This window comes from Pyxicephalus adspersus, chromosome 3, assembly GCF_032062135.1.
Source record: "Pyxicephalus adspersus chromosome 3, UCB_Pads_2.0, whole genome shotgun sequence".
Lineage (NCBI taxonomy): Eukaryota > Metazoa > Chordata > Amphibia > Anura > Pyxicephalidae > Pyxicephalus > Pyxicephalus adspersus.
The window spans coordinates 73,135,754-73,158,874 of NC_092860.1; the positions used below are offsets into that span (position 1 = coordinate 73,135,754).

At 35.5% G+C, this 23,121-nt stretch overlaps 1 protein-coding gene across 1 annotated transcript in view; it reads left to right on the top strand.

Annotated features, from left to right (window-relative positions):
• The window catches only part of LOC140326541 (fibrillin-2-like), a 97,088-nt gene that overhangs the window by 20,938 nt on the left and 53,029 nt on the right, over window positions 1-23,121 (top strand). Inside the window, exons 3-6 of the mRNA XM_072405220.1 lie at window positions 3,661-3,743; window positions 5,669-5,767; window positions 15,339-15,434; window positions 19,478-19,573. Of these exons, the coding sequence (XP_072261321.1) occupies window positions 3,661-3,743; window positions 5,669-5,767; window positions 15,339-15,434; window positions 19,478-19,573 (374 nt within the window). The remainder of the gene's footprint in view (window positions 1-3,660; window positions 3,744-5,668; window positions 5,768-15,338; window positions 15,435-19,477; window positions 19,574-23,121) is intronic.

Here is a 23,121-nt window from a genome sequence, read left to right on the forward strand (position 1 = left end):
TCATTTTTTGTGACCTATTTACAGTTTTTGCCAGTATCAAAAAAAAAGGTTTTTTTTTATGTATATAGGTTCAATCCTTTTATCAGTGTATGTCATTTGATCAAAAAGCCTTGGAAAACGTTTTAAAAAAACACAATGCCAAAAGCGTAATATGAAATCCAAAACATTAAAAGTAATGAGTTGGGCTATTACACTGTACACTTTTTATTGGGTAATCAGTGTTCTATAATATCATTTTTAGTGGATGTCCTACAAAGTTAGTATAGAGTATTGTCTGTGGTAAACCCCAGATATCTTGTAAACTGTTTTCTAAATAGGATGAAACTCCAATGACCAATTACTGCTTAAGTATCAAAAGGTGGTGTGGAAAAGTATACACAGCCGCATTTTACAATATGGCCAGTATAAAGAATATAACCAGGCCGCCATTTCCTGTCTTCTCTTCTGTCATCCTCTTGTTTTCCTGCTATGTCATCTGATCTTGCACTGCGCTGGTGCAAGAGCGGGAGACGTAGCCGCTGTTAAGAGGAAAAAAAAGAGAGCCGATCTCACTGCGCATGTTATGAAAAAAATGCCTCTTTAGCACATGCCCGATCTTGGAGAAGCCAGATCTTCCCGAGAAGCGTGCTGGGGGGCTCTGCGCACCCATTTAGTCTTGATGATCAAGACTTGAACGGGCAGTGCTGCCCCCCCCTTTTTTTTTTTTTCCACGTAAAATAAACAAAAAAAACAAAATTGTTATTTTATTTAGAAGAGTTGACTACTCTTCTTTGTAAAGTAAAAATGTTGAGTTTAGGTCCACTTTAACCATATCCCCTGCTATTGATGCTGTTCTTTAAAAGGAAGCACCAATAGTAGGTCATCTAAGAAAGAGGAGGGCAGTGCAATTCCTGAAATATGTCAGGACTTTCAATGGTTTAGATTGCCCGTTTTTAATCTTTACCACTGATTTAGCATTGTCCTTTTAAATTTCATAATTTTTCTGTTGGCTGGTAAGTGCTAAAGCTTGTACTCCACTGCACCCTTTTGATGCTAAAGACAATTCAAAATTTCCAAAATATAGGATGTTATGATAGCCAGATCATTTAAACGCCGGACTACTCAAATGTTTAATTAAAATATTGCAGGAATATGGTATTTTGACATAGTAGCATTGGCTTTTCTAGGGCCCCTAAACAATGGAGTCTTTGGGCCTTAAACACCAATTCCATTTTTGGTTGTGCAACAATGATAACTTATATACGTAGGTATGCATGGTCACAAATAGAACAGTACAGGAATTGTTATGTGTTGTCTTTTGTTGAGTTTGTTTTGGTTAAAACACCTCCATGAATACACTAGATCACATCACTTTCTAATCTAGTGTTTCAAATAGGCTCCAATATTAGGCTTTATATAGTTTGGAAATTCTGATGTTGACCCTTAATATATATCATGTAGAAGTCATGAGCTGGGTAACCAAGTTTAATTCTTCAAGGGAATCTTAGATCTACATTACACTTTTTAATTCATATGAAACTTGCTATTATGTCTCCCTCCAAATGAAACAGATTCTATTCAATTCATAAAAACATGGATGACAACACATACATAATAAAATAAAAAAGACATAAAAATAAAAAATATTTGTAAAAAAATGCAATATATGCACAAACTCTTGAGTAAATTAAAGATTTCATTACTATCTCGTTTTAAACATTTTCTTAAAAAACACTTACCAATTCACATTGGTAAGAATCCCCTCATTTTTTTCCAGAGACACAACAGGAACTGAAAAAAAATGTATTTAAAGTAATGAAAATCCCCTTTTAGCCAGCTTCCCCTGGAATTTTTGAAATGCGCTTCCATGTGTTTTCTTTCGTATTTTCATTTTGAATGTATCATGTATTACTAGTATAATATTGTAATACAGATAGCATATGATTAGTCAACCTAAAAGGTTTATACATATAATGTTTGTAGCTGTTTTGAGAATGATCAAGAAGCTTTTTCTGTGTTTGATGCTATTTATATGCAATATCTTTTTAAATAATTGCGCATATGTGCACAAATAAAAATTTGTAGTTTACTGGTATACGGAATAAAGCTTAATTGCAGTCAAATCATAAAGGCAAGGAAAAGTTATTATGGATTTTAAAATTGCTGTATGTTATCTAAAACAAAGTTTTGATTTTTAATATATTTAAATAATTTTTAAAATTGAATTATTGCAATTTTGTTTGTGCCTTTGTGTACATTTTAGTGTAGCACAATGTTCTTTATTGTAATAATTAAAATGTACTTTCTTTTATTTGATTGTATTCTACTTAGGGTCTGATTTATTTGAACAGAAATATTTGATGTCATTATTGAAAATATTTAGTAAACATTTGCATATTGATTCCTTAAAGAAAGTGCTTGTTTATTAGTTTTGTGCACCTTTTGTAACATTCACAAAATAAGTCAAAAGCTATTTATAAAATGCTAGAGGTTATGCAAATGGTGGCGGTTAAATGTTCTTTGTTAAGTTAAATGTGATGGTTGTTGCTTGTTTTCCTCAGTTTGGTTCGAAATCTGTGCAGCCAAACTAAGGTACAAAATCCCTATTTGATGAGCAGCGCTGCATATTATGTTGGCTAAATAAATACTGTTTATTAATATTATTAATATGAATAATTTAGAATATTTACTATGACTGAGTTTTTTGAGAAAGAGCAAGTAGACATTACACCAGAATCCGCACACTTCCATGTGTACCTTTGATTGTATAGGATGGTATAAATGTGCAAATACACTTAGCAAGAGCCATCCATTACTGGTGATTTATTCCTACTGCCAAAACACTTATTTCACCAAGCCATAATTCTGTTGGTAAAAAAGCCTTTTTGCCAGACCATACCCTAGTAATGAAACACTCTTGTGAGTAGAATTACTGGCCTTGTTCCAATATCTCTGAAGTTTATGATACCGCCATACCAACTAAATTAAATCAATAGTGTTAAGTTCAACAATTCTTAGGTATATAAAAGACTTTATACTATAAAAAAAACATGTATATTATGAACTGATGGTTATCACACTTTAGTTAGCTTGCAAAATATCAATCCACTGGTTCAAGAATCCCTATCATTCTTCTAGTTGGAAATTCAACTAAATATTTGTTCAATAAATAAAGCATTGCTGATACAAAACGATATGAAACTAGTTTTGATTTTGTGGAAATCCCTAAACATATTTAATACTTAAGACATAACTTTGCATATCCTTGAAAAGTTTCCATCTCCTGCTGGGCATAAACCGTCAAGTAGAAGTGCATGGTGAGCAGATGCAGACATTCGTGCTTAGAGTTTTGGAAGTGTTATCTGCTGACTTAGGTCTTTATGATGTCATGATGTTGGCAGGACATCCTTTGCCCTTACAGCACTTTACAGTGTAGTGATATAAAACACAGCTACTGGTTTGCTTCTGGCATGATGAAGAGGATTCTGTGCCAGGGCACCAGTACTAACCCTCTTTCTGTATTAATCAGATCACACGTTCATGTCTGGAGGTGACAGCATTGTAAAGCCTAGTTTGTATGGCTGTGTGAATAATGTTTTCCTTATCTTTTGGAAAGATTACATTGTGTAAAATATGAATACCAGTGTAAAGCTTGTAAACTTAAAACAATTTTCTTTTCAGGCCAAATGTTTGTGGATCTCGGTTCCATTCCTACTGTTGCCCAGGGTGGAAAACATTACCAGGAGGAAACCAGTGCATTGTTCGTAAGTGTGTTTTACTTTTATGATTATAAAAAAAATCTCAACAGTATTTGCACAACTGAAACCTGTAACCCTTGGTATTTAGTACATCTTTTTATACCTTTTTTTGCTTACAAAATATATATTGTAAAGGAATAGTTGCATTTTATATCAATGGAAAAAATAGAATCTATTTTAATAAACAAGAGGAACCTGAAATAATTCATATAATATTGTAATATTGTAGCATTTCAGGTCAGCGAAGCTAAAACCCATTCTCTTCCCCCAAGCGGGGTTATAAATGTACAATATGAATATGTTTTTCTAGACTAAGGCCCTATATGGGAATTGTGTCTGCATTTTGCCGTGGGGATGATTTCCTGTGCTCAGCCTTTGCAGGTGGTAAAATAGTTCTCTATTCCCAAGAGAATAAGACAGCATATGTATCTACTTTTTGAACATGCTTACGTCAAATAGAATGATAAAGTGCAACCAATCTTATAGCCAGTTTGACCTATTTCACAATCCAAATTTTCCTTGCTTTAATCCTAATTTAAATGACACTTTTAGAATATTATTGAGTGAAACATCATCCAAACTATTGAATTAAAGAATGTGAGATCAGTTATCTGAGTACACCACATTATTTGCTTAAAGCAAGTCAAAATGAACATTTCTAGATTTCCCCTATAACATATCCAATACAGCCATGTGAAAAGATTAGTACAACCCAAAAAGTTGATTTTTCCCAAATATTTTAACAACCACATTTTCCTTTAAATTATGGTGACATATTTAAAACACAAAAACATAGGGGATAATTTACCTTTTTGCTTTTTTTGTCAATACAAATAAAAAATAGATGTAATAGCTTACTATGGAACAAGTATGTGCACCCTTTACCACAAAACCTGGTATTGTCCGCCTTAGAAATTACTTTTTGCTTTACTGCCCACTAATTTGTGACTATATTACATTTTTGACCACACATCAATGAAAAATCCTTTAATTTTGAAGATGGTTGTGGATTTTTTTTGGATAAGCTGCCCATTTCAAATTATTTCATGATATTATAATGATGTTTTAATATTTTAAATTAAAACACGGTTTCATGAAAATGTTATCAAGTGAACACAAATGAAGGTACACTTCATGAAGATGCCTATAGAAAAGTAAATAAGATATAATGTTTCTCTGTAGGCCTTGAGTGCCCTTGGACCAATGTTCTACAAAGGGCAAGTACAACTTCTAATGTTGCATGGATGAACGCCTGGGACATAGCTTTACATAAAAATGCAGCTCTTGTAAAGTGTGGGCCTGGGATATAGGGGCTCCTCAAACCCACATATAACTATTTTAAAATGACAAGCATACATGGGTCTGCATGTTCACAATAATGATAGCTTTATTACGTAAAAGGTTTAAAAATCAAGTACATCTAAATCAACTTTTTTCGCTTGAGCGTAGAAATATCTTAGCCAGTTACTCCTCACCTACCCCCAGGTCCAGTGATCCATCACACCACTCATTAAATTTAATAGTTTTATTACTGTTCCTGTCACCACTAGGCAAAGTCACCCTCTTTGTTTGTCCTATGTACAATTGTCACAAAGAAAGAAGGTGATAGAAAATCTAAAATATTATAGTTGTCACTGAAATAGGACGGGAAATTGTCCTCACTTTGTTATTTTTTTACATACCTTCTGTTGTGTTTCAAAAGAAATCTTCCTAATAACTAAAAGGAAATTTAAATATTACCCCTAAAATAAAAAAGGACAAAAGTTTGAGCTCAAAAGTAATTTATTTTTCCCAATAAATCTATATGAATCCGTGTTTAAAAATGTTTATCCATGAAACAAATCTATCATTTTAAATGTAATGCAAATAATCTGTAATTCCTATGTCTATGTCATAATATTAATTAATATGTATAACCTTTTTTGACACAGCGATCTGTCGGAATTCATGTGGAGATGGATTTTGTTCACGGCCAAACATGTGTACATGTTCCAACGGACAACTGTCTCCCACTTGTGGGGCTGGTGCAGGTGAGTAAAAGAGACAAAAGTATAAAAATTTAAGTACCCTTCCACTCTCAGAAAAAAATGCAATCCTAGGGCAAATATCTGATGATTGGACCCCTATCTCAACTTTTCATTCCATTCAACACAAAATCATGCTGATGTCAAATATAGAGATGAAGAAAGAGAGGCATATACAGTAGAGAGAAAAAGAGAGGCTATATAACCCATGTATCTCTTTAGAAGGTGGGTAGTCCCACAATGTTTCATTTGGTGGATGAGGGGTCTGAAACACACGTTTATTTTTGTTTAGTGGTGGTTCAGTGTTCATTTTTAATAACAATCACGTCAGCAGATCTGAGATTTTGGTGACCTGTCACAGACAATATGAAATACTGGCGATATACATTCAATACAAGAGTTTCAGACCCATGCTTTAGAATAAGGAAATTGCATTACTCCTTACTCCAAAAGAAGACAGCAGAATGCAACAGCAATGTAACTGCAGCTGGGTAAAATAAATGCTTTGAATGACTTCTGGAGTCTGGTGTCCTCGGACCATATTAGGCTTGCTCAAGCCAAGAAATGGCTTCCAGTCTGATGGGTCTCATGTACCAATCTGTACTTTCTAGCAGATCGTATATTGAAAAGAAAAACCCTGTGGACCAACAGCTCTTTACTTCAGCAAAGACATACTTTGTCTCTTCTGCCCCCCAAAAAATGTACATGTGTGTTTGCTGGGTTTTTCAGAACATACAGCGAGGTGCATAGCTTGGTATACAATTTCAGGCGCACCTCTGCCAAAGACAATGACCTCCCACATGCATAACAAGAACATAGATCTTTTCAGCCTGGCTTAATAAACAACATACTTTTCCTGTATCCCATGCTAACTAGTTAATATTGGGATATCCAAAAAAATTACCTATCATTTCTATCTATCATTTTTATTTGGGAATTCAAGGAGGGGGGATTTATTGCGGGACAAATTTTGCTTTTGTCAGACATGTTCTTTTGTTGGACAAACACTGCTAGAATTGATCTGAATGTGATGAGGTAAAACTGTGTTTGATATAAACTACTAACTTTTTAAATCATGCTGTATTGATCCTTCAAACACAACAACATAGTTAAATAGTAAGTCAGGTTGAAAAAAGTCCATCACGTTCAACCACTTGGAAAATAAACATATCCCAGGTATAAAACCCTATGGACATAGTTGATTCAGAATATAATTCAATGTGTATAACTAAAATAAAATTATAATATTCCACATAAACATCTGTAATAAATTTGTTGCTGCACATTTCAGGAATTATAATTTGTGCTTTCTTCTAAAAAGTTTATTTTCACATATTCCCACTTGAAAACAAACTACTGCAGCATTATAAATGGTATCTTAAAACTTTTAATTGAATCTTGTTTTGTGAAAGTATTTTTTTTCTCTCTCAGTCTGGGCTCAGTCTTCAGGCTGCACTAATTAAATGAGTGTTTCTTTTGGCACTGGGCAATAGGAGCCTCCAGGAAACGCTGAGCGTGCCTCTAGGCTGGATTCAGAGAAAAGGGTCCCCCATGTACTATCAGGAATGTTAGAAAGTAAAGCAGTAGGGATTTAGCTAATTTGTATTTCTTGGATATCAAGGGGAAATCACTAAAATTTCTAAGCTGGGAAGAATTTAACTCTCTACAAAGGCAAAATAGCCATTCCTTTGTCTGGAGTGGTCCTGTTAGTTTAAAGTGTCAAGTTTCAAATTATTACAATCTACTTCTTCCTATGTACCAATTAATGTAAGCGTATAGGAGGCCTTTTGTAAAGTTTCTACTGACCATTTTATTCAGCTGTATAAACCAATATGTCATTTATAGGCACAACGAGTCATAAAATCTAGACATAAATGAGATAAAATATTATATGCTGTGATATCAAACATCATAATACTATAACATATTACATTTTCTGTTTCCCTATCCTGACTTGTGCTAGGTAAAGATTTTCAACTACACCCGCCTGAAAAAATCATCAGTAATTTTAACAAGCAGACAATTTCTTTACCCTCAGGTTACTGGGCTAATTGCCAATTGCTAATTGGCTGTTACCAGTCATCAGAGATTCAACAGGGAAGATCACTAATAACCTCCCACACAATGGGCCTGATTTATTAAAGCCCTCCAAGGCTGGAGAGGATACACTTTCAAAATTGAAGCTGAGTAATCCAGCAAACCTGGAATGTATTTCTTGAAAGTAATTTGCTATTTGTTAGAAAATGTTTTCAATTCTGGACAAGATCCATTCCAGGTTTGCTGGATCACCCAGGTTACCTGATAAAAGTGTATACTCTCCAGCCTTGGAGAGCTTTAGGAACTCAGGTCCAATGTCAGGAGACACATGTAAAAACACTAGATATTGCCTGGGCCTAATGATCATTTTGGGTGATCATTTTGGCTTTACAGATCCTTGAGTTTTAGGATTTATGTCTACTGTAGGAACTTTATGCAAAAGCCAGCTTCACACTGTAATTCATAATATCATACCTGACCTGGTTTACATAACCACAAGTATACCAGGAAAATGAACTTATGAGTAAAAAAGTATATATAAAATTTCTATGCTATTTTACAGATTCTAAAAACCTAGTCTTTACCGATATCTACATACACATGATCTTTACACATTTGTTCTACATGTTATTTTATAGGAAAAAAGCTTAATTTCAATAACCAGGGTAAAACTGTTATGAAGAGAACAATCTGTCAATTTGTGGTTCATGTTTCATAATGCCCTGTTTGTTATAAATTCAGTAGGTGTTCCACTAAGTTTTGCCACGTACATCCATAGTTACTCAGTATTTATGTAAGAACATAGCAACTTGGCATTGGATTTCTAACATTGTTTAAAAAAGAAAATAAGGGAATTCGTAAGTAAAAGTATAGAGTTCGTATTTGTTCAACTGCAAAAAACCAAAGCCATTAAACAATATGTGCCCATTTCAGTTATAAATAAATGTTCAGATTACAAAACCCATGTAGATGGGTGTATATTAAAACAGCTAGATTCACAGGTATCATAGAAACATATGTTATACCTATCATACTTTTAGGGTTTAGACTAGGTTCAGTTTTAGTGTTACAGCTTAAAACCTTTTTCAAAAAATGGGTCCATTTATTATCCTTCATTTGACAGGCAGTAGAAGTCCACTGCATTGCCGCACATCTATTTGCACACTACATACTGTTTCGCTTCCAAATGTAGATAAACATGTAGCATTTATGGGAGGTTTGCTGCCCCTGACCCCTCCAAAGACTTGAACTGGTGCAGCTTGCAACTGCTAAAAAGTGTAACAGGTACAGCTTGTTAATGCCCCCTGGTAGTGTTTGACAGTAGGTCCCCCATGGGCGGCAAAGGTCACAGTACAATTCCACTAGTACGAATCTAATTCACATACTGAATGTGTTAAAAATTATCTTTGCAAAAAATATCTAATCAAATGTAAAGAAATGTAATGAGCATGATTTTTCTTGTACACAATTGGATAGTTGAGGTCAGCAGAGCTTCATCTCATAAAGTGAAATATTCTTTGCAAAGTGATTTTTTTTTGCTAAGTGAACAGCATAAACTCATTCTATAAATATAAACTCTTGATGTGCAACCCTTCCCTGTCACCATTAAAAGTGTGTCCAAAATGTTTATATCACTTATAAATGGGGTCTAGTGGGATAAACACTGCTCAAAAGTCTCTACCAGGTTTCTTGGCTTTGTCAATCATTGCCAAAACCCTTTTTTTTAACTTTGGCTGGAGAAGTTTGACTCCACTTCCCACACCATCATATAAAATAAACAAAAAATGCCACAGAGAAATCAAGCCTGTCCTTTAATGGCTACAGAAGGTGGAGAGACCTGGCATCTCAAGGACAGACAAATCCTTGGGTGCTTTGTTGCCTTTTAAGGAAAACCCCATATATAGTCTCAGATAGTGAAGTGAGGGTTGGAATCAATGTCTTTCCTGATTTCTTTACATACCAGCTTCATATCATGCTTGGGTTATGTACAATCAATGAAGACAAGTTACTTGGAGCTTAAGTAAATTTTGTGTAAAAATAATAGCTTTTTAGACATTGTACCATTTATTAATTTTGGCAGTTTATTGGCATCCCCTGATCAAAAAGAAAGAAAAAAACGGCCTCGTATTACTAAATGGAACATTTGGTTTACATGTCACAAAGGTCTGTACCAAAAAAGTTGATTTTCTAAGACAGGGAAACAGATACAGTTACTAGAATTTTTTGCATGTACAGGCCAACATTTCCCCTAATTAACAATTGTGATATTTTGTTTGTCGCTCTTAGAAATATGTAGTCACAATTTCTCTACTGCAAAAGCAAAACATTTTCAGTATATGTAGTTTTTAGTTTATTAACAACAAACAAGGGTAGTGCAGTAAAATAGATAATGAATACTGCTCACCAAGTATTAACAGTATACAATATATAAGGTAAGAATACACCTTAAATGATTTACTATTTTCAGCATGAAACTAAATCTGAAATTTTCCATTTTCCATGTCAATTATATCAAAGGAAATGTGAAAGCTATTACAGTTATATTTTATTCCTACGTCTGTTCTTACATCTACGGCTGGTATTAGAGCAGTCATGGAGTTAATGCATTCAGATTGTTGGATGTATTCACAATGATTCAAGAAAAGTTTGGCTTCAAATGTTTCCACCTACACCATCCAGCGTTTTTAATATATATGTATTTTTTGGAACATATAAAAAGAAAGAGATTATTTTAGTCCTAGGGAAAGTATTGAGCTGCAGCTGAACCAACAACCTGTTCACAGACTCCTGGGATCTTTTTTTCTCTTATCCTTATAAACCTTTTGTACTTTTTCCACTGACAATTGAACCTGGGAGTTCCTATTTCCTATAAGTAGAACATGGTTTTTCTACACCACTAAACTCCATTGAGTCCCCCCTACAAAGGAGTATCTCCTGAGGGATCCATATTGAGGGCTTCTCCCCATTCTTGGAACAGAGCCTTTTCATCTGGTGTGCATTAACTACTTTTTACATATGTAGGAAACTCTCCAGATAGTTAAATGCATAGCTCCATTTTATCTCTACTTGTCCAGTAGTAATGCTCAAGTGATTTTTGTAAAATTGTGCCCCTGATTTTCACAAAATTTAGGCCCTGAACATGGTACTGTCACCAAAATTGCAGGGGGATGTCAGGATGGGGCCTATCTGTGGGAAAGTGTCCAAAGTAGAATAAAAACATGTTGTTGTTCTGTAAATCAAAGTTAAAGTGTAGCCAGGAAAATGCAATTCCAAAGCTCCTAGGACCAGGAGGACCAGAATTTCTTAAATGGGAGGGGAGGGAAACACAAGGACTTGTGTTTTTTTTTTCTTAAATTTAATGTTATTGGTAAGAAAACATCCATTAGCTTATTTCTACCACAAAGTTTCCTAGTCTACAAATTTTTTCCCCTAAATGTTTTTAGATTCATTGAATGAAAAGTCATGAATGAAACTTTACACATGTAAAAAAAACATTTAAGGAAGGAGGCAGGTTTAAAAATGTGTGTTCAAGGCTATAGCTTAATTTTAGGATAGCAATTAACTCAAAATATCAGCAAATTACTTTAAAGACATGTTCTCTTGAGAATATTTTACCTTTCATTCATTGAAAAATGACTTTTTCTTACTTTACGATTGATTTAAAGAAACATTTCACTTTATTATTTGACAACTAAGCTATGTTCAGACTGGCGGTGGATTTGCGGAGTGACAGCCCATTGACAATAAATGGGGGGGTCAGTGAGCAGTTCAGTAGTCTTGGAGACGCACAGAACTACTTTGTCCTCCCAAAGTTGTAAACGCAGCCTTGGTCTAATGTGTTAAATATACTACTTTCTAGTTCTTACCTTAGATAACTAAAGATCATACCTATTACTATCCTGAAGTCTTAAGCTGCCCTTTGCAAGGCTCAGATTTTGAAATATATGCATCATACTTTAGTATAATTTTTCTCCTTGGCAAAAGACAGACTGCATAAATCCCTTATGTGCATGTTCAACAGATGTTTGCAAATATATGAAACAAAGGGCCCTGTCTGTATTTAAAACAAATTACAATAGTCCCCCTTACTGGCTAGACAGAGGAGTGCAAGTTTTATATTGTAGTGTAGCTTAATTGCAAATCAGTCATTGTGAAATAAACATGAGCTATACACAATGCTGATTAAAATGCTCTTTTAACTTTTGACCCAAAATAGTTTCAGTGATCAATAAACCCAATCTGCACTTTAGGATAACAAGCCTTTCAACTATTCTTAAAGAAAAAAACACCCTTTCACATGCTTTTAATCTGGGTGCTCACTGAGACATGTATGCACCAAACTGGTGTGATGACGTATCACAGCCTGCACTCACATTGGTTGAATTACACTAGTTGTCATTCTACGTGGCAGAAAGACAGATGATCATAGCGTCTGTGAGGGAACACACCAGAGAGAAGATATATAGGATAGGTAAGATTAGGACAAAACTTTTTTTTTTTTAATTATTGGGCGTTGCAACTGTTAATAAACAGTTATTCCTAAACTCCTATTATTTTATTCTATGTGTTCTCTGTTTTTGTCAAATCTATATTTTTATGGTGTTTCAACTGCATTTTTATGTTAAAAAATGATGTTTAGGGTGTTAGAAACATTAAAATACTGTAGTTTTGTATCCTGTTGTAGGTACAACTTTTTTGTTGGGAAAAAAAAAAAATCAGTTTCCCCCTACTTTGTAGATGTTTTCCCTCCTGGCATTAGACTCATCATGTAGATGTAACTTCCTGTGGAGTTGTACATACTCCCGCAGTAGATGGACTTCAGAGATTTTCTGTGGTGCCCATGGCAGAATATACTAGACCACTGTGTGTTAGGATAGCTGTTTGTATAGCATTTTAGGATTGATCAGGAAAGTTCTTTAGCTATACGCTTTGTCATTTTAGGATTAAAAGTCTCTTTGGAAACATTTGGGGTATCATCAGCATGTAAATATATAAAGGCTAAACATTTTGTATATTACAGTGTTGGGTAATCCCTAGCCTCATTCAAAGTAGTGAATAGCTAGCCCCTAAGTTTTTTGAAGATCAATTGAAAGAGAAAATAGTTTAGTATTATTACCCAATGCGTTTCGCCCTCACATTATTATGATGCTTCCGAAGTAAGACTGGATAATAGAATAACATGACATTTTACCCATACAGAAATTACAATACAATGATGTAACAAAAGGTGATAATACTAATTTCAAAAATTGGAAACCCCAACATAATATCAAAAAGAGAAGGAAGTATCACTATATGAAATGTGTGATTAAAAAGAGATAGCCCCCTCTGTTCTCTCATTTTTCTTTAAAACCATATATGTTCAGGAATGGCATGATGCATATATGCATTATAAGTGTGAAGGACTCCTTCTGTTTGATTATTATATATTTTGCTCTATATATTTGTATAGTATTGTGGATAGTTATAAATATATTCTATACAATCAACTAACCACATAGGTCTATTACATAGGTTCTAAGTTAGCCACTTTTATACGAGGAATGGTTAGGGCAAAATGCTAGACCAAGGTCGACTACATAATGTTTCAAAAATAAGGTCCCAGAAAAAATATACATTTTTTTACAATACATCAAAATGTTGTATGGTTTATGTGTTTCAGTTTACACTTTTATTCCTTTTCATGGTATTTAGGCTCTGAATGCAGTGTGCACACTCCAAGTGCCAACTATGGTTTCTGTAATTACAAAACCAACAAAAACAAAAAAAGTTTGTGTGCCCTCAGTGAAATATTCTCAGACACTCACAGCCCTAAAATAACCTAAAACAATACCAAGAAACCACATTAAAAGAAAAAACAGCCATTGTGTTATGGTTTAGCCACACATAAAAAAAACAGTTCAAACCAATATACTTCATACACAGACAATCAAATTCTCAGTCTGCCGCTAAAAATCTTATTTTCTTGGATTGTTTTAAACATGTTTATTCTAATGGTGGCTACACAAAATTGTATCTATGTGACACTTGTAGCCATAGGCAATAGAGTTAGTTTAGTAATGTGTATACTTAAGAAACAGATTATAGAGAACTGCAAGTTATTACCCCAGACAACAAAGACTTAGGGGTCTATTTAAATAGCAGCAGTATGGCCTTACCACAGCCATTGGTGATGTGCTTTCCAAATGTGCTTAGTGCTCTGAGTGATTTTACATTTTGAGAAAGGAACTTCAGACTCAAGAGTTGAATGTGGACTATTGCAAACTGAAATATTGAAATGCTAATATATAATATTTACCTAAAAACTCACAAATTCAGACTAGTGAATGCATCAGTATTTTTCAATAAACGCCACATCTCAAACTGAATAATATCCAACAATGAATTATAATAGAAAAGTGTTACTTCAATGGCATGAATCCCCAAAGCTTTAAAACATAAACGTAAAAGTGTAACAATATAGATATTGCAGGTTAGCCTCCTCATACTGGTACATTAACAACAACATGGCCTTGGTAAGTATATCAAAAGTCCTTTGATCCATACGAGGTACATATGTCTAAGCAAATATATCCAGCCATTGTTATCCAAAAAAATAATTTCCCTGCATCTCATAAACCAGTACTTATTTCTTGGACTCTAGGTCCACTTTTTCTGGAGAATGGAACTTGATATTACAAAAGAAACAGCTTGTATGAATGGAAGGACTGTTGATATATATTCACGAGGCCATGTTTGAGGAGGACCAATTTGAGGAGGTTGAATAGTATCTTGTGCTTTGTAATAAACCCCTCAGTATGAAACATGATCACTGAAGTCAGTTTGGGATCACCAATGTGTGAAAAATGCAGATCAGTATCAAAATCTACAAGCCATTTGTCACTTGACAGATTTGTATTTCTTGAGCATGTTTTTCAGTTAAACAAATGAAAAGTAAAATGTAACAAAAGCAATAAAAGAATAACATGCTCCAGTCTGTGGCCTTTAACAAGATCCTTCGCTTGGGGCCAAAACATTATGTTTTTTTATAACTCTCTTTACTTAGAGAATTTCTGGACGTAAGGACAATTCCTATCACTTCTTTGTAACTGATATAGTAATGGAATTTATGTGTGTAGCCCCCTGCGTCTTGGCTGTCTCTGAAGTACATAACAGTCATCTAAGAGTAGGAGTTTTTAGTAAAAAAACAACACATAAGTCAAAAAGAAAAAAAAGTTATCGCCAAAAGCCTGGGACACATATTCTTTCTTGTTCCTTCAGACAGGAACACGAGGGGCCATTAGCTATTTAAATTAGAACATGGTGTAATGGAACGCTAATACATATAATCAGTAGCTCATATTTTCCTGTAGTCCTAATGCAGAATCAGGAGAAAGGGATAGTTTATTATTCTGATGGTGGTTACTTCAAATTCTTTAGAAACATGTGAACAAATTTTATTGAAATGCAAATTCTAGAACTGATTAAATATTATATATTGTGTTTTCTTTAATTGTATTAGCTACTTTTTTTTATTAAGTATCACTTTTTCTTTTAACAGTTATGAACTGTAACGTGCGCTGCATGAATGGAGGATCTTGCAATGAGGACTCATGTTCTTGTCAAAAAGGATACACTGGGACTCATTGTGGACAACGTAAGGACTAAATGCACCTTTTGTTGTTTTATACTCAGAACATTTGATTTTGTTTTATGACTTTTATGACCTGATGAAAAGAAATTATTACAAAAAAGACAGTCCTTTGCACATGCGCAGTCATTTCTATCTTCAAATGTGTGTTTTTTTTCTTACACAGAATATTTATAAAGGAGAGGCGATCTGATTACAGTTTATAACTTCTTTATTCCCTATTTACTTTAACTTGATTACCACATTTATTAGGTCAAAATTGTAAAAGGATGATCTGATTTTCAACAGTGGCAATCAATGCTTTGATCTGATTAATGCTAAAGTGGCAGAATCTCTATTCCCTTGAATACGGGTTGTCATATTTGAAAGTGGCAAATGTGTCCCACTGTGGCAAATAAAAGAAGTAATAGCATCAAAAGTGGTGATCAAAGTGTTCAAAAAAGCAACACATATAGTCTATAATATGTAATAACACGTAAATCTGGCAGCAATTTATATGATTACCAGTTTGTTCATGAAAAGTGATCATTCAAAAAAGTAGCATCTGTTTGCCATTAATTTTATAAATTGCCATCAATTTTATACATGTTTGACAATAGTGCTGTTAGCAGGGCGAGTGTTCTTGCAAGAGTGGAATTTATAGGATTTGTGCTGCTATTATGGCTGTAATATTATCATTTTAATACATAAAAGTGCTTGGAAAAGGGTTGTTCTGGCCAAACCATGATGGTTCTCACTTTTGACCCTCCATTACGATCATGGCAGCCCTCCCATATTTGCCCCTCAAACACAAGCTAGCTGGGCAAGGGAAAGAAAAAAAAACAAATGTGGCCCCGGCTGTTCTGCATTATCGTGATCACCTGATTGCCCCCTTTATATTCATACCTCTTACAGAGGGCTCACATGGTCTGCAATGTTGGAATGGAAAAATATTTATTCTTTATGGGTCATTTACACCGTTATTTGAATGGGTTATCAATTCACCAGGACACACAAAAAACATAGCTTAACCGTATTAGGCAACACAGCACACCACAACATGTAGTTGTGGTGTACTGCACTTGAGTTTTGGAAGTACACATCCTCCTTATCATGAACAGCCCCGTGACAACAACCAGCCAATGGCAATGCTGCTCACTGCTCACCCTAAAAAATTGCTCCCATCCAATGTTTATCTTTCCAACCCCTTTGATGATATTAATGTGGTGGGTGAGGGAAAACAGCAAATGGGAGCTGGCTGTTAAGGTACACAGTGGGATGATTCCAACATCAAGTGTGATGAACTTCCAAGAATGTTTGCTGAACCCGAAACAGACTGAACCAGGTCACATTTGCCTATACCTACTTAGAAAGTGCTAACTAAGAGTAAGGTTTAGACTTTACCATATATGCCATCTTCTATTTGCCTATGGTTACACTAGGAACCTAAAATATTTTTTACTTTTCTAATGTCTCTTGGTTGCTGTGAACAATGCATCCTTTTCCTTTCTTTTAATTCTTGTACACTGGACCCCAACAGTTCTTAACAACTTCCATGTATTACCCGGACATTTTAAGTGAGAAAGTGTAGCACCTAGTAATTAAAGCTGTTTCTAGGGAATGAAGTAATGTACACGTGTGGTTGATAAATTCATTGTTTATGCACCTGTTTCCAGTTCACTGGATCACTGCACATTCCTTAGATCTTATTTCATCTCATATTTCTATAGCACACAAGCTTAAATAAACTGACATTCTTTGTTTCTCTAGCATAATTTAGGTTTTTATTATTTTATACCTTAGCATAATGTTTTACAGCTTTCAATTGACTAGACATATGATGCTCTGGGGAATTTGAGCTAGGTCCTCATAGCTTTGGAGGGCTGCCAGCTTCAGGCATTCAATTAATCCTCATCTTCATACTGTCAGGCTGTCCAAGTCTGTCTCGTTCACTGTGCTTTTTTAGGTTCATCTTGGCATTTCTTTCTTGGGGTGTTGTCAAATTTGGAATCCTTATAGAATGGAAACCATTTGTTAGAAAACACCACAAAATAATAGAAAAGAGAGAAATTTCTCATGACCAAGAGACGGGAAGGGCTGGGAAAATTTCCATACCAATTTCCCATGACCAGAGACATTACTAAATGTTTTATTTCCCACATACAGACAGATTAGGAAATTGTCCAGTGTTGTTTGACAAAATAGGGATGTGATAATTGAGAACATACATGGTACAAAGCACAAGAATTAATTGCTGTGTGTCCTAATTACCCTAGCACCCTTGGAATTTACAAAGCAGTAAATGACACAAAATATTTAATTTTTTTTTATTTTACAAATAAATATTATCAAGAGAAATATTATGTGCTTTTTATTTATTAGATGTTATAGCTTAAAAAATGATTTCTCTTTAATCTTAAATCTCCCCATTCTTAGAAGCTTCTCCTTTTGTTTTGCTTTATTTTGCAGCACTAAATAAAAAGGAAACAATAAAACACCATGGCACTGTATCACATTGTTTTAGAAATTTTATAGTTTTTTTTACAGTGAGTGTTCTCTGTCCTTCCAATTTATAAGATTAGATTACTTTAGAAAAGGAGAGACCATCTCCGACATATATGTAGGGATACTTGATGCCTTCATTTGTCTGGCTTCATTATTGACCCAAAACAAAATTAGAAAGAAAATAAAAAAAACAGACATCAAAGTGAAAGAAATGCCCTCTTACACAGACACTTAAGACTGTGACGCAGGTATTAGGACTGATATCACTACTGGAATATATCCTCTCTATTTTGATTTGGGGTCAACTCAAAATAGGGCCTTTTTTCCTTACTTTCAGACCTAGCGACAGCGATCACCAAACAAATAAAAAGGAAAAATTGCCCGCAACACAAACAAAATTAGCAATAAATACACTGTTTATCCTTCTCAGTATCATACAGATCTAAACAATAGAATCGGCTTTGGATTTGCCTTAGGCTGTTGAGTAGGCAAGACAGCCAGACAACAGGAATGAGGTTCATATTCAGTTCTGCCATGACTTTATGGAACCTCTAAAATTCACAAACTCAAAATGGCAAACTGTTAGGCTAAACCGTTGAAGGTTTGCTGCCAGTAATTATGAACAATCTTTCATCTAGGGCAGAGGTAGGCAAACTCCGATCTTTAGGCCAGATACGACCTTGCCAGTATTCCAGTTCGCCCTAACACCCCTCCTAGTAATATATTGTTGGATCTGGCCTAATTGAATTGTCGCATTATTGCCAGTTCCCGCAATATCATCAATATCATCGAGTTCCTGCACAGTTACCCCAACTACTATGCCTTCAGAGCAGAAGCAACCCTGAATAGACTGACGAATTATTCTTCGTCCAATGCAGGAACAAATCCCTGTGTTTAGTGTGCAACGACACCAACAGCACTTTCTAGCAGTCGAATGTCAAGGGGCATTTCGATGCCAAGCACACGTACAGAGACTACACCGTGGATGAGCGGACGACTGAGGCTGCTCACTTGCAGTCATGGTTGGAAAAAACTTTTCCATGGACACCTTGTTTCTTCTTGCCTAGTGTGCCTTCTTGACCTCCTGAAATGGCCTAGTAGTCAAAAAAGTTTTGTCAACCCCTGATCTAGGGCATAGCCTTTGGCCCTGGTCAGCAGTCACAAGAACCAAAAAAAGAATGAATAACTCGACCCCCTTTCTCTAAACAGAAAGGCTCATGTATAGCCAGCATGTGTAAAGGAGACTATAATTATGTGTAGTGTGTTTTAGTCATTTCTGGTGTTTCCTGTGTTTGCTATCTCTGCCTCCACTTCATAGCTCCCTTGATATACCCCTTTCTCAATAAAGCTTCTGAGCTTGGTTTGTATTTAGCCTTCATTCCTCCATACGAGTCACAAATGCTTGGTAAATGCATGGTATGCTTACACTAATAAATGATGAACATTTTCTGAGCACATCTGGTTTGTGTTTAGCTTATATTTCATTGTTAATAATTGGAAAGTTTGAAGATTAACTGATTCCATTCATTTTGCAAACTTATTAACAACTTCTTTTGTCTTTAAAGCAATCTGTGAAAATGGTTGTCAGAACGGAGGACGTTGCATTGGACCCAACAGATGTGCTTGTGTTTATGGTTTTACAGGACCTCAGTGTGAAAGAGGTAAGAGATTTTTTTTATTGTACACCAAATATTAAATACATATCTGGGCAAAATCAAGGACTATTTCTTCTTCTTATAAATGTGTATACAATTTAAAAGCAGTTTTTATTAACTGATATATTTTATAGCAATGTTATATTTATCTACTGCTGAATTAAAGCTCATTTGGACCACAATACATTGGTTCATATGAATTGTAGATGTTTTTGCATTTTGAAAGATTGCATCTGAATTTGCTTGAATGGCTGCAGGACATGCTTCCATTTCCATTCTCCAAAGGTATAAACATATCTCTGCATTTTCTAATGTTTATGCATTCTGCTTGTGCAGAAAAATGCTGCAGCATGCAACTGTTGTAATTTGGCTGGCTTTCACTCCACATAAACATGCAAAATATTCCTAATAGAAGAAAAGATGGGACATCCTATTTCAGGTTAATCCAGTTCAAAAGACAACATTTCCAAAACAGACTAAATGTTAACCTGCCATTGCAAAAATGGAAAATCAGTCAAGTTTAAAACATATTTTTTTTTAAATGAATGCATGTTTGGGGGCCCAATCTGTTTGCTGTGCTCAATGAGAAATATCCAAGTGATTCCTATTGCCACAAAGGAACCAAAGACACATCTGTGTTTATGTATTAAACACTACACAATGCCCTCCTAATGGCTCTCAGCATGCGTAAATACACATGAATCTTGTAGACACAGCTGTGTCTATAGTTCTGTGATGGTACCAGGCAAAATGGAGTGCTGCATGACAGATTTTCAATTTAAGGTAAAAAAAATGTAGTTTTGATGTTGTAAGTAGTTTACTATCCTGTCTCATAATGGCAAAATATTCAAAGGTGTTGGTGGTGATGGTGGATTGCTTGCAATAAGATCTACCCGGAAATGTATACCGCTAAAGAACCTTTACTACTTCACAAATCAAAATAAGGCCTGTGCTAGCAGCTTTTTCTGCTAAAGGTAATTACAAAGTAATGCAAATAACTATCAAATTACAAGCAGACCTGCCTGGATGTGCCTTGATTATTGACCTGTAAACACACAATGTAGTGCTCACAGCTTTTGTGGTATATAAGTTGTCAAACTGCAGTGAAAAGGCCGGTGCAGGCTCTTATTTACTTGCATCTCAGAAACGGATGTCATTGTGCCAGATGTTAATCGAACAGTAGAGAGAAAATAGACATAGAGAATTACATTTGTGGATTAGGTGCTTACTGTGCGAAATATGTCATGACATTTTAGGAGTTTTACTTTTTATGGATTTTGACCATTCTTTGTTTTCAGTGACTTTTGCATTCAGGCAGAGTATAGTCTAAGGATCTGGTTGAGACGTGTAAGGTTTCCTCCAGTGGCAACAAAACTTACTCTTCATGTACACTGTTAACTTAGTAAAAATCCTCTAAAACAAGGGATAAACTGGCATTATCTGTGTAATTCACCCCTTTCTTAAACATGTCATGCAAAACTCCTAATTTTAGTTTGGAATAGAATAGGTGGGAAACAGAACACATACCTGGCTTCTACTTTATCAGAGAGACTTCCACTAAAGCAGAAGCAAAGGCGACAACAATTTATTTTTTTCCAGTAGGAAAAACATTGTCACTTTATCAAAATGGCATCCATGATACCCGTATCCAATGGTTCCTCTGGCAGAATCAACAATTATTTACATTTTGTTCTGTTCTTCAAACAAAGTGCTCAGCTGTTCTGGGCAGCCTTCATCACATATGTGATTTTATACTTTAGCCTAGTTCTACATTTTTAGTTTTTGACGGAGGTTTCCATTGCAGTAATCTTCATTAGTTCTGCTTACTGTTCAGAATGCCCTTACCTACCAATTGTCACACTTACCTCTTCCCCTCTAAAGCACAAGCATCTCTCTTTTGCGCATGCAGGTAGTTCTGACTCTGGGCGTGCCTTCATTTCCAATATTTCTAAGCTTCGTGCAACTCCCTGGCCAATCAGGAAATAGCCTCTTAACTATCCCCGGCTCTTTAGCTAGCTCACACACAGCACTCAGCGTTCATGCAAGGTGTCGCCACTGGTGCCGAGCCCCTTGTTCTGTTGAGCTAGTTCCTCTACACCAATTGGCTAATTCAGTGCTTTCTCTATCCAGCTCCTGAGTTAACCCCTCGTTGTCCAGTCTGTTGGTTCCCAGCCAACTTCCCTGTGCTGTTCTAGTGTTCCTGTCTGTCTGTGGATATTCCTGTGTCACCTGTTGCTTCCAGTGTCTTCTGTGTTCCCTGTGTCTGCAGTGGCCCCTGTGTCACTGGTGTCTGTCTCCTGTATCCCTTGTAATTTACCCCTGGCGTGTGACCTGACCTCTCTTGCTTGCTGCCTGCCTCGACCCCGGCCTTCCTTGACTATCCTTCTGCTTTGTGATTTGGTACCGTGTTTCATATTGACCACAGACCACAACCAGGTGTGCCCAAGGACCGCAACCTGGCAGTAACCAGTGGCACAACATCCTCACCATCAGAGGCTCTGGATAAAACCCGGTAACTGCTTAGACTCTGCGCCTTGGCCCTTCTTAGGGCTCACACCACCTCTGTGAAGGCCAAGCACCCCCTAGTTGCCCTGTGCCCCGTAGCATAACACCAATTAACAAAGACTTCCCAGAAATCAAGAAGTTTTAAGGCTAAGAATTATATCTGTCTTGTGGAAACATATTTTACTTTGGCTGTGTAACTAGATTTTTTGGTTGCTAAAAATAAGAATTTTACAAACCCCATACAATGGGAGGAATGCCATAAATTTTGCAAGTCAGATAAGATATTGCTATAATATTTTTCTCATTCATCATAGTGTTCTTTATATAATTCAGCGTCCTCTGTTTGACCCTGCTTTGTATGAAACCATATTATTGTCATCAAACTTGTAATATTTGTACTCTGTATGGAATTTTTTTTGTTTTCCAATTAAACCTTTCTTAGCACATACCACCATTCCTGTGCGGAATCACAAGACATTCAAAAAGATTACAGTGATAGTTTGGATTTTTATATTTCTTGGTCAGTAAAGACCACCCATCATATACATAAAGTCCTTAAAGTACATTAGCCACCTCGTGCAGTGGGATTTATCACTTTGCCTATCCCCTTTGGTCTTTGCACCACTTTTTTACAACTTTTTACATTGAAGCAGTATATAACAGTTTGAAAGCCAAAGAAGTTCTCTGTTTTTCTCGATGTACAGTTTCTAAAATATGATTTTAGCATCTAACTACTAATACTAACTAAAACAGGCACAGTCTTATTATTTTAAAGCTTTACACATCCATGAGCTGGGACTTAAAGGGTTTATAGACAACTTTCTCTGCTTTAAAGTAGGGGAATTTTGCAGGGTAGGGTGGGTACAACAAGCAGATGTCAAGCCATAGCAATTCATTACACAAAAGCACTGTTTGAAAATGAGCCAAGGAAAGCTTACAGTACATATGTACACAGATGAAACAATGTGTGTTTTTGTAGTGTTTTCACAAATACCGCTGTGAAAAAGTATGTCCCCTCCTTTCACAACCACAACCCCTACACAGGGAAG